Below are 12975 nucleotides of genomic sequence, written 5' to 3'. Positions count from 1 at the left end.
ACTATGCATTCCACACTGTTATTGACTCAAGGAATTTAACTCAGGAGTTTAGCATTATTTCACCTGTCAACAGGAGACATGCTGCCTAGACATCTCCATTTGGAAAGCCAGTAAAGATCTCCACCTGCCATGTTTGGCATAGAGTCCTGCCCAGACAGAGTGACCTCAGAGACCTTCAACATCACAGGTGACACAAAATAAGAGCCCTGGACTCACTGGTGTGTGAGAAATAAGTTATGGCTGAGGAAGCTCATTGCCATTGCAGTGGAATTAGAATACTGTTATCAAGGACACTAGGTTCCTCCATTTTTTAAAGCCCAGGCAAGTTCTGAGCTTCAGGTTTTTCATCTACATATGGAGATAGTAAGATATGCATTAGAAACACTCCAGAGAACAACGCCTGGTGTATAGCAGGTGCTCAATTAACGGGAGGTATTAGTGGTGTTGCTATTACTGCTATCCTTGATGAAACGGTGTTTCCTTTGTTCAACATCCTGAAGGGTGTCGGAAAACATGAAAGACAGCAACCTGGACCTAATTTCATGCAACTTTAATTTCAAAATGTGATTTTTTTTTAAAGAAATCAGGTGCACAAATGTGAAAAAAAATCTTCTTCCCCCTTCATATTTATATTGATACAGGGTTTGAGTAAAATGAGCCATGCTTAGTCATTCTCAGAAAACTTTGATTTCCCCCTTTTTTCTTCTCAGGAGACACGGTAAAGAGTCCACATGCTCCCATCTCATTTCTCTATTTGGCCTTCCCTCCTTTCCTCACATTGTCCAGTGCTCCCCTCTCCTCTCATCTCTCTTTCACAGAGACCAGGGCAGGGAGTAGGATGTTCTCTCCCCTCTGCCTGCAGAGCAAGCCGAGGCTGGGGAAAGCGAGACTTCCAAAGGGCAACTGTAGCAAGGATCTCAGGTCTTGGAAGATTTACTCCTGGTTGGCAGCAGATAATCAGTTAAAGGCTCTTTTCCAAAGAAAGAAGGAAATGGAGAAGAGAATGTGCATGTGTGGTAAGACAGGACAAGGAAAAAATCATTTCCATTCCTCTACTCCGTCATTAGACCCTGGTTATATAAAACAGACCAGCAATTAGCAAAACATTTACATGTGTTTATTTCATGGTAACATTCTGCTCTACATATATTACTGATTGATAACTAAGAACTGTCATTGCTGAGACATACTAATTGATCTTTCGACTCTAAGTGAAAAATATGATAAAGCCCACGAGTGGCACATCCTTATGTATTATTTGGCATCTGTAAAGTTGACAATGAAAGTGGCACTGTTTGAACATTTTCATATGAAGTGGTGGGGTAAAAGGACACAGAAAATAAGAGAATATAAAATAATGGTGGTGAATTGAAGCTCTGTCTTCAGTCTTAACTTTGAGAGGCACTAACTTTTCATCTGAAAATATTTCTGAATATTAGCTATTCTTGACAATGACATCTCACATCATGACCTTTTTTTTGGCCATACCCACGGCATGTGGAAGTTCTCAGGCCACAGATCGAACCTGCACCACAGCAGAGACCTGAGCCACAGCAGAGACAACACCAGATCCTTAACCCACTGAGCCACCAGGGAACTCCTCGCATTACGATTTTTAAATACTTCTCACAAAGATACCTCATTTACTCCTGATTGAATACACAGAATAAAACATTACTACCCTAATTTTACAGATCTAGAAACTGAGGCTGAAGGAGATGATGTCAATTGCTCAAACTCATCCTGCTACTAAACATCACTATGGGAATAGAATGAAGCCTTTGAAAAAGACGGGTGTCATGCCTTCAAGGAGAAGATTGTAAAGCAGACCGTCAATATCAAAACCTAAAAACTCACATGTGTTGTATCTCGTAAGCCTGACTCTTCACTGCCATAAAGAGCAGGCCAGACTAACAAATACTGGGAGGATATGAACCTTGGAGAAAAACATGTTATTGTTCCTTTTAAGATATGAACATTATAAATCTGGAAGATCAGTCACATCAGTCACCTGCCTGGGGAAAAAAAAAACAAAATGAGAATGGTGTCTGACATTTGAATTAGAAATACTACTGTTGGAGTTCCCTGGTGGCTCAGTGAGTTAAGGATCTGGATTCTCACTGCTGTGGCTCAGGTCGCTGCTGAGGTGCAGCTTAGCTTTCTGGCCCAGGAACTTCTGCGTGCCATGGGTGCAGACAAAAAGAGAGAAAGAAAGATTACTGTTATTTCATTATAAGGAACTCTTTTATTTGGCCATTTTTCTAGAAACTTTCTGTGGATTAGTTCATTTAATCTAAGGCTAAGAAGAGCTTGGGCATTCATTGAATTCTGGCCAGGACATTCACCTGTGCTGTGCAAATAAAATGGAGAATTAAGAGTTATGCACAAAATAGATGGATGTGTGCTGCTGAGGTTGGGAAGAGCTGGTTGTATGCAGAAAGGCACCTGGGAAGATGACCCTCCTCGGAAGGTGATGTCGGCCTGTCAGCTGACCCAGTCTCAGAAGTGGAGCAGCACGATGACCTGCTTCTGGAACAGAATCTTTGAAGGAAGTTAGGGAGCCAGGGAGCAAGTCTGAATTCAAGAGTGTGGGGTGAAAGGGGAACTGCAAAGGAGAATTACCCAGCCAGAGACAAGTGGGATAAGCTGAGATCTAAACCCACAGGAAAGCTAAGAATGCCTACTGGGATTGAGAAGGCTGGCAAACCTGGCAGTGGTCCCAGCCAGATCCACCTCATGCCAGGATCTGGGCAGCTTGATCTAATACCCAAACCAAGTAGCTGGAACTTGCCTAACCTCCAATCAGGTGAAGAGCAGCAAGAGCCTAGCTACCCCCACTTTCAGTGGGACCTAGAATTTTCACTCACCGAAAAAAAAAAATCCATTTCTTTTCCTTGCTTGTTCTGTGTTGCTAACCACTATCAATGTTACTATAGGCAATAGCACTAGACTACACTTTTTAAACTGCCTAAAGGTATTGTGTACTTATGTCAGAAACAGCGGTACTGGAAAGAGCGAGGAAGCTTGCAGCCTGCCTGGAAGATAACATCTGAAAAGAGGGCTGGGGGAGGGGCAGTAAGTGGTGGCCATAAGCCGTGGGAGTAAGTAGATTGCATTTCTCATACCTGAACAACAACAAAAGTGGAATTGAGATAAAATTCAGAGGTTCAGTCAGGAGCAGGCCCTGGGTCCCCATAACTATAGAAGAGGCTGAATGCCCCAGGAAGTGTAGAGGAAGCAGCATGAGACCTAGCCTAGGTGGCAGGTAGCTGCCCTGGCTTGGAGCTACCACTGCAATCTTCCAAATCCTCCTCCACCTGCTTTCTTACGGCTGGGTTCTCAGTGTGGCTGAGGGTTTACCTGCTAGCCAGCAAAGAGGAAAATCGAGAATGGGGACAGACTATTCTGCAAGTGGGCTATGACCAGAAAGGGCTTCCTCCTCGCCCATTGCTAATGCAATGGTATTGGTATCAGTTACCCAAGAGCAGAGGAAACAAATCAGCACTCCATTCATGAGATTCTTCCCACAGAGTAAGTTACAGAGCAAATATCACTCCAGAAAATACTGTTACTCATTGCGAGATTCTTCTTCCTTAATTGTGCTTAAACTTATTACATATGATGTAATATTATTTGCTGATTACAATGTACAGTTACCATTCTAAACATTTTACATTTATTATCTCATTTAATTTTCATTATCTCTTTTTTACAAAGATAGAAACCGAGTACTAAATTAGCTTTCCAACTTTTTACTGAAAAAAACTAATGAAAATTGGGGTCATAAAATTGCATTGGGCAAAATGAAATTCATAGCCTAGGTCCAACTGGATAACCAAAGTCACTTCTCAGTAAAGGCATCTGTATTCCAGACCACAGAGGGCAAGGATTTTTATGATAGTCTAGGGGGGAAATACAAAGTAAAGAAAAGGCCAGAAACAAATTCATGATGGCTTTGCCCAAATTTCCACAAAGGCAGGGAAAGCTGAGTACTTAAATTGAGGTTCCAGTTGTTCTGGTCCTTAAATTGGGTAGTGTCATCTTTTTCAAGATTAGACAATACTATCAAAAGTATTCATTTAAATGGTAAAAGATTTTTTTTTTCTTGGCCTTTTTAGGGCCACACCCACAGCATATGGAGGTTCCCAGGCTAGGGGTCAAACCGGAGTTGTAGCCACCTGCCTACACCACAGCCACAGCAATGCCAGATCTGAGCCTCGTCTGCGACCTACACCACAACTCACAGCAACGCTGGATCCTTAACCCACTGAGCAAGGCCAGGGGTCAAATCTGCATCCTCACAGATACTAGTCAGATTCATTTCCACTGAGCCACGACGGGAACTCCAGTAAAGGATATTTAAATGGTAAAGGATTTTACCGTTATCTGTAAAAATCAGATAATCTTATAAAACGTGAATTTTTAAAACAGAGTTATCAAGTAATCTAATCGGAAACATCTTCCTAAGTGTTTACTGACTGTATGCCAATTAGGTATAAACTTTCAGTTTCTCATAAAACATAAGCTAAATACATCTTATTTCATTTTTAAATGCTACCAAGAAATGTTCTGAGGCTTCAGTGTTATTCATAGTAAACTAAAATAATACAGAACTATTATCTAAGTATCTGAGACCAAATTATTAAGTGGAACCGTATGAAACTGCTGATAACCAACTTTATTTTACCCACGAAAATGGAAATTTCATACAGTTCAACATAAAGTAATAATGAGAGAGTAGGTATAGAAAAATCTAACACCAGAGGAAATAAAAACCTCATTAATTTCTTCATGCAACACTAACTCCAAAGAAATACCTCAATTAATATATTGAGAAAATTATAGCACTTGCCTAAAACTTAGTACCTGGCAGACATGCCCACCAGAATTCACACATGTCTCAGAAAAATGGTAATTTCACAATAATTAACATCTTGGAAGCTAGCCTGATTCTTCTCTGATTTATACAAATAAAAATGTTTTTCATTTCTTTTTAAAATCATTAAGTCATCTTGAACCCAAAGCCACATCAGGACCCTAAAAATTAGAGTTAGTCTTTAGCCATGTTTAGACAGTGGTGGGCTAGTAGGGGTTGTGCTGATAAATGAAAACCAGCTCTCTGTCAGAAGTGTGTGAAATTTTAATGATATAAAAGATACATAGCAACATACAAATAATAAACATATAATACCCTACTGCAAACTGCATATAGCCAGATGATTCTCACGCAATTCTTTTGTTGATTTTTACCAAACTCTTATCAGTGGCCAATTTATGGTTGCAACTGACAAACAAGCATAGGTCCATCATTCACGAAGAACATCCATTATCACATATGTTAATGAAAAAGACAAATGTGAAACAGTGAAGACACATGTCAGACTTCACCCCCTTCAATAGTGGGGGTGACTCCTTTGCTAAATTGGATAACCGGTTTTGAAGAGTAACAGAATGTTTCCTCAATTCTTTGTGCTCTTCACATTTTAACAGCTGTTATGGACTGAATGTCTGTGTTCTCCTGCAATTCCAGCTGAAACCCTAACCCCCAACATAATGGTATCAGGAGGTGGGGCTCTGGGGCAGAACTCTCAGGAATGGAATTAGCACTGTTACAAGAAAAAACAGGAGAGGAGTTCCTGCTGTGGCACAAGGAGATCAGCAGTGTCTCTGCAGCACCAGGACCCGAGTTTGATCCAAGGCCGCAGGGTGGCCAAAAATGAAAGAAAAAAAGAAACAAGAGAAAGATGATACTTCTCTTTCCACTGTGTGAAGACAGAACTATCTTCAAGCAAGACGGAGAAGATGACCATCTACCAGCCAAGAAGAGGACCCTCACCAAGAACCATATTTGTGGCATCTTGATCTTGGACTTCCCAGCCTATGAGAAATAAACCCTTGTCGTCTAAGCATTTATTCCAGTCAATGGTGATGTGTTCTAGGACCCCAGGCTAAGAAAACAATGCCTATAGACACTATATACTTTTTGTTTTTCTTCTTTTTATGGCCATGCCCACTGCATATGGAGGTTCCCAGACTAGGGGTCAAATTGCAGCTGTAGCCACCGGCCTATACCACAGCCACAGCAACTCGGGATCCGAGCCGCGTCTGCAACCTACACTACAGCTCACGGCAAAGCCAGATGCTTAACCCACTGAGCAAGGCCAGAGGGATCAAACCCGCCCCCTCACAGTTCCTAGTCAGATTCATTTCCACTGCGCCAAGAGGGGAACTCCTAGATACTACATACTTTTAAGTTTCATCTTCAGTATTAGCATTTTCTCTGTCCTTCAGGTCTAGAAACAATTGACAAAAAAACACATCAAGTCCTGACTTTTGCATTCACTGATTTCCACGGTATACACACTACCATGATGACTGATTCCAAGGTCTCAATGTGAAGTCACCGAATGCAGAGTTGGGAAGAAGTGACAGTAGCACAGTTTCATAACAGTTCTGTCACCCAGACAGAATAGATGTGATGAACGTGAAGAGCGTAGTCTAAGTAGGAGATAATGAATTTTGAGAATTTACCACCATTGCTTTTAATAACTTTAGCTAATTGTGTTTATTTAATTTAATTTTTAATAGTAACAGCCCTCCAACTTCCTGATAATGATTGGCTCTTGTGGGTACCTAAGAGGTGGTTCCAGCACATCACAAGGGAAGGAAAACATCTCTAATTCTAGAGTACGTCCATGCATCTCAGCTATCAATTGCATTGTTGCTATCACAACTAAAGCTGGCAACATCCTGAGTCTCTTTTCCAGCCTTTGATAGAAAAACCTAGAAGTTTATCTAGGTTTTTAGATGAGAATATCAGGCTCTAGCTCCAACTAGAACAGATATTAAGACTCTGATTTATTCACTAGCAGCAAAGTTCTATAACTTTTTATTTTAGAATTTTATTCTAAGACCATTTCATAGTTGTTAAAGATATTAAGGATTTAAATCCTAACATAGAAAGATAACTGTATAAACTTGCAAGTTAAGGACAAGGCCCTCTAAAAACCCAAAGTTGGCCATCTGATAATTTATAATAATGTACCTTGGAGGCACACAAAACTGATGACTATAAAATCTCGCAGAGCCAAATCTTGCCGCTGGATATTTAAAAGGAGTTAGGTAACACAAAGGCCAATAATAACATCTTTTAAAAGGCCTAATCAGATTCCATGCTTCAGGGTGTAAGCGGATGAGCTGAAGGGCTGGAAAGAGGAACTGCCTGCCCTTCCTCCCTGCCCTCTGCCCAGCATCTGTGGCATTTCACGTGTGAGAAGGGGGGGGGGGTGACTGAAGGTAATTTCCACTTTCCTCTGAAGAACAAAGATCTACTGATAGGATAAAAGAAGGGGCGGTATCACCTAATTAGTTGTATTCCACATCCAAATACTTTCCCCTAAAGCACAAGATACTGGCCTCCAGGGCCCATCTGTCCCTAATTTCTACTCTGCCTACACTTTCATGAAAAGGAAGCTCATAGCACACCAGTACAGAAGGCAGCCTCGCTCTCTGCCATATTCCTCCTCTTCCCATTGCGAACACAGCAATAGCTGAAAACAATGCACTTTCTTGCTACTTCACCCTACAGCAACTTCATGATAGAAAAAAATAAATCTGCAAATCACAAAACTTAATTTTATGTGAGAGGATAACAAATAAGATATTAAAAAACAGACTTGTACCTTGTCATAATTCTTAAAATATGCATTGCTTTCGAAAGTATTATTTGTGACATCAGTTCTAACAAACTGTTTGTCATGTAACATTTCCAGCCATTAAACTCTTCAAAATGCAATTTCTTTAAAAATAAATAAAGCAGGAGATATATAAAAATCAAAACACTTCCATTCAGGAGCAATATTCCAGGTAATGACAGAACCATCAAATTGTCATAGGCATATTTTAGACTAGAATTTTCCTTTTGTGAATATTTGTTATAAAGAACCTTTTTATTTTATTTATTTATTTATAACCTGATAAATGTCTTTAAAAACTTAGAGCAGCAATTAAATCACCAAGAGCCACTCCATAAAACTGAACTTTTCATTTGGTTCTGCTTAATGACTAAACACATTGAAAAACTACATGGAATGGTTCCAAAACATAGCGAAGTTTGCTAAGAGTAAGCTCTCTCCCAGCCAACCATTAATTTTAAAATTAACTCAGAAAACCCAATTTCCAGAAATGGACTGGCTGGGTTAGAATTCAGTTTGCACAATGCACTTGGTCCACCTCTTCTGTGACAACATGTTTTATGTGATTCTGAAAGTGCAGCTGAGGGCAATGAATTAGACCTCATTTCTCTTAATATTAAAATGATCAGGGATGGTATGGGAGAGACCTAGTTTTACTAGCCCAAAGCTTAACAACTCTTTCCCCCAACACCTTTATTTTCCACACCTCATGGAAATGAACTTCCCCCTCCTCAGACTGCACCCAATCATGATATTTATTCAAAACAAATACAATGATATAGAAGCTAGACAATTTATTTTAAAAATTCTGATTAAATGCAAGAGAACAGAAATAAAACACGGTGCTTTTCCTACTGCTCTATAACAGGGCTAATATCCTACCCTGAATAATTGTTCACACATCTAACTATCAGTATCTCACATCTAACTATCAGCATCACATAACAAAAGAGCAGATCGGTTTTTTAAGTAGTCAAAGTAATACTGAGCCTTACTTTGAAGAATGATCATTCATAGGCTGGTCTTCTATACCAAGCAAATGCCTCACGATACAAGAGTTCAGAATATTTTATCATAATCTCAGTCTATCCTCCTAATTCTGACAAACCACCAGGTCGAAAGCATGTTCCCTGAGGTACTCAATAACCCACAAGTTTTCTGGTTCACTGGAAACATTCAATTTAAACAAACATTCATCATAGAGTTATCACCAAACCATCTCAGTCTCAATCATGCTAGATATATATGGAGCCAGCAAGGCATCTTGGCATCTGTAGCCTACAGTAAATGCTGAACGCCTTCCAACAGGACTACAAACCTGCCCAAGTGGATAAAAAGTGTCGTTATGAAATGGCTGTGGGATAAGAACTTGAAAAAAGAAGAAATAAAAAGAAGGCTTTCTTTAAAAGGTGACAAGAGGTGGAGGAAAGGTGAGAGAGGCAGGTAGAGAGCAGATGAGTGAGGCAGGTAGAGAGAACAGGTGAGTGAGGCAGGTAGAGAGAGCAGGTGAGTGAGGCAGGTAGAGAGCAGCAGCCTGTGGCCCCCGAATTACCATTCTCAGGGCTGGTAAACATCCTACTTGCACTGGACACTGTCTTCCCAATGTCAGCCAGGGAGCGAAGGTTGGATTTCTTGGTTTGATGCCGGTGCTTCCGAAGCAAAGTATAGGTCACCTTATCCTTCAGGTCAGGTTTCAACAGGCCCGTCTCAATCTGATGATCAACAATCATCTCTGAAACAAAAACAAAGCAAAACAAAAACAGAAAATAAAACTCAGTCGCAAGACCACAAAGTCAGTTTTTTTACTCTTACTTTATGGATGTCATCCTTAAATGTAATATCAACACACTATTTTTCAAATTTCCATCTTCCCACTTTCTGTGAAGGTAAAGATACAGGGATACGGGCATTAAAGGAGAATTGTAAATATTCCAGGGTTAAGTACATGTTTAGAGAGGAAAAACTGTCTTGTAAATTTTTTTTAGTCCCAGTTAATAGTGAATTCACATTAGCCACATTCTTCTATGAGTAACACAGTAAGTCAGTAATTTACATTGTTCTATTTTTTGAAAGATTAGAAAATTTCACATACTCTGTCATATTAAGCGTGCCAAAAATATAATTAATAACAAAAAAGTCTTAAAGAGAACGCACACGATTCAACAGCATCCTGTTATTGATTTTTAAATCTCTTCCCAAATTCGTCTGTAATGTTATAGTTTCTTTGTAATAGAACAAAACAAAGACAAAAAACACCTTTCCCCATAACAGGTTATTTGAACACTAATTAATCCAATGAAAGATGCACTAAAGTACAAAATCACACCTTAGTCTTCTCTAAGATGGGAGATGTGTCCTTCTTGTTTAGCTCTAAGTAAAGCCCTTCCAATATATTTTATTAGTCATTTAAAGTGTAAACTGACCAGAATTTTCTAGAAATTTTAATATCCTAGTCTCACTACAAAGAAAACTAAAATTTTTATTAGCTCTGGACCACTTTCTCACACTATCCGCAAAAATAAACTCAAAATGGATTAAAGACTTAAATGTGAGACCTGAAACCATAAAACTCATGGGAAAAAACATAGTAGCCTCTTACATCAGTCTTAGTAGTATTTTTTTAGATCTGTCTCCTCAGGCAAAGGCAACAAAAGCAAAACTAAACAAACAGAACTACATCAAAAAAGCTTTTGCACAACAAAGGAAATTGACAAAGCAAAAAGACAACCTACTGAATGGGAAAAGATATTTGAAAATGATATATCCCTGATAAGGGATTAATATCTAAAATACATAAAGAACTCACACATCTGAATATCAAAAAACCAAACAATCCAATTTTAAAATGGGCAGAGGATCTGAATAGTCATTTTTCTAAAGAAGCATATGGATGGTCAACAGACAAATGCAAGTCAAAACCACAATGAGGTATCACCTCACACCGGGCAGAATGCTTATCATCAAAAAGACAACAAATAACAAGTGTGGGTGAGGATGTGGAAAAAAAGGGAACTCTAGTACACTGTTGGTGGGAACGTAAATTGGTGCAGTATGGAGGTTCCACAAAAGATAAAAACAGAGCCACCATGCAATCCAGAATTCCAATTCCATGTATAGATGTTTAGACAAAGAAAACAAAAACACTAATTTGAAAAGATACATGCATGTTCACTGCATGATTATTTACAATAGCCAAGATATGGAAGCAAAGTTCTCATTGATAAATGAATGGATAAAGAAGATATATATATATAACTCAGCCATAAAAAAGAATGAAATCTTGGCATTTGTAACAACATGGATGAATCTAGAGGGTATTACACTAAGTGAAATAAGTCAGACGGAGATAAATGATTTCACTTAGATGTGGAATCTACAAAACAAACAAACAAACAAAACAGAAACAGACTGGGATACAGAGAACAAACTGGTGGCCGCCAGATGGGAGGAGGTGTGGGGGTGGGCAAAACGGGTGAAGGGGATTAAGGAACACAAATTTCCAGTCATAAAATCAGTAAGTCATGGAGAGTAATGTACAGCACAGGGAGTATCCATCAATAATATGTAATAACTTTGGTGAAAGATAGTCATTAGAGTGGTGATCAATTCATAACATATATAAAGGCCAATTCACTGTGTTGTATACCTGAAACCAATGTTTGTCAACGATGCTTGGATAAAAGTTATAAAATACCCTTAGAAAAAAAGCTTTCCCCCAAAATTTCTATTAGCTCTTTTTTTCCAGAATGGTTCTAACTAGAATGGATGATTGTATTTCATAGAAATTGCTTGTGGGCAGTCTGCGGAACAAGTTTTACTCTAACAGAAATAAGAAGTCCTTCTCACAGGTCAGCATGTCGGCAGCATGACATAAACGTAGCCTGGTGCACCTTCCTCTGTTGTCACATCACAGGTGGGATGATGTCCAGAATGGGGCTCAGGACAAAACATCCCAGAACCTGTGCAAGATATGCAACGGCAGGACCACACCTCCCTGTCTGCAGGTAGAGCTCTCGCCCCGGCACAGAACCAGAACAAGGGATCCCAAGCTCACTTTTTCAGGCACACGGGTGCATCAAGCACATGAATATTTTCCACTTGGGCAAATTTCTCTGAATACACAAGTGGAGAAGAGAACAAGAGCTCTTCTTTTCCAAAAGCTTGACCAGAAAATTCACGGGTACCGATAGGATAACCGCATCCCCCAACCACTGCCATCTCTTTGGCAAGAGGAGTTACAGATGTTCAAGGGGCTCTGCTTGGTTATGACTGCTCCTCCCACGAGTCCATCTTTTTCACCAGCACTCCCAGAACTGGCTTCACAGCCTCTCATGATTTATACTGTGCAAATCAACTACCTGGGAACCATCAGAGGCTGACTCTAGGATCTTCCATCACATGCCTCACACAGATGCTGTAAATGTCACTTCTCACTTGGTAGAGAGCCTGGGCAAGGCAGGAAGAGCTTCCCCCATAGGAATGTTTTGGTTTGAGAACAGCCTTTAGCTCTGAGGATCTATTTTTGCTTTCTATGACCTCACCTGCATCCTATGGAAGTTCCCAGGCCAGGGGTTGAATCACAGCTGCGTCTGAGACCTATGCCACAGCACCACTGGACCCCACCTACACCGCAGCTTGCGGCAATACAGGATCCTTAACCCACTAGTCAAGGATGAATATTGAACCCGCATCCTCATGGACACTATTTCAGGTCCTTAACCCGCTGAGCCACAGTGGGAACTCTGCTCTGAGTATTTTTAACTGCACAAACCCTCCTCAGTAATACTCTCAGAATAGATCCTGTAATTATAATCAACCCTCTGTTCCACAGTAAAATAATTAGGTGCCACCGAACACAAGTCCTCTACTTTCCCTTTAAGTCTTAATCAAAGTGGAAAGTCCATTTTATAGAAGAACCATAAAAATAAACAAACAGCTCCAGTATATCTGCTGCAAGTGTTATCAAACTCCTACTCTAATTCCAGGGCTGTGTATTAAAGTGTTTCTTATCTACCCTTCTTGGCAGGGCCACCCTCTATTCTCGCCCTCCCTTGAAATCTCAAGCCAATCCGTATACACAGCCGGCCCTCTGTTCCTAACACCTAAAAATCACTAGTTAGGACAGGTTAAAACATCCGTGTCACTTATGCCCTTCATTAAGTTCCCATAAAAATGGCCCATATTACAGAGACCTCTTTAAGTATAAACAACAAAATCTTTCAAGGAAAGTGGAGGCAGTAACATTTCACAGCTACACTGAAATTAAGCCTTCAGTGTTCAA

At 39.9% G+C, this 12975-nt stretch overlaps 1 protein-coding gene across 10 annotated transcripts in view; it reads right to left on the bottom strand.

The window, feature by feature from the left end:
• SLC4A4 (solute carrier family 4, sodium bicarbonate cotransporter, member 4) overlaps positions 1 to 12975 on the bottom strand; it is a 408259-nt gene that overhangs the window by 179871 nt on the left and 215413 nt on the right. For all 10 annotated transcript variants that reach the window (XM_021100503.1, XM_021100500.1, XM_021100504.1 and 7 more), the window contains 1 exon segment: positions 9247 to 9426. In XM_021100503.1, the coding sequence (XP_020956162.1) occupies positions 9247 to 9426 (180 nt within the window).

The sequence above is a fragment of the Sus scrofa genome, chromosome 8, assembly GCF_000003025.6.
Source record: "Sus scrofa isolate TJ Tabasco breed Duroc chromosome 8, Sscrofa11.1, whole genome shotgun sequence".
In the NCBI taxonomy this organism is placed as follows: Eukaryota; Metazoa; Chordata; class Mammalia; order Artiodactyla; family Suidae; genus Sus; species Sus scrofa.
The sequence above is the reverse complement of the archived record's forward strand: the minus strand, read 5'-3'. Positions and strand labels throughout refer to the sequence as shown.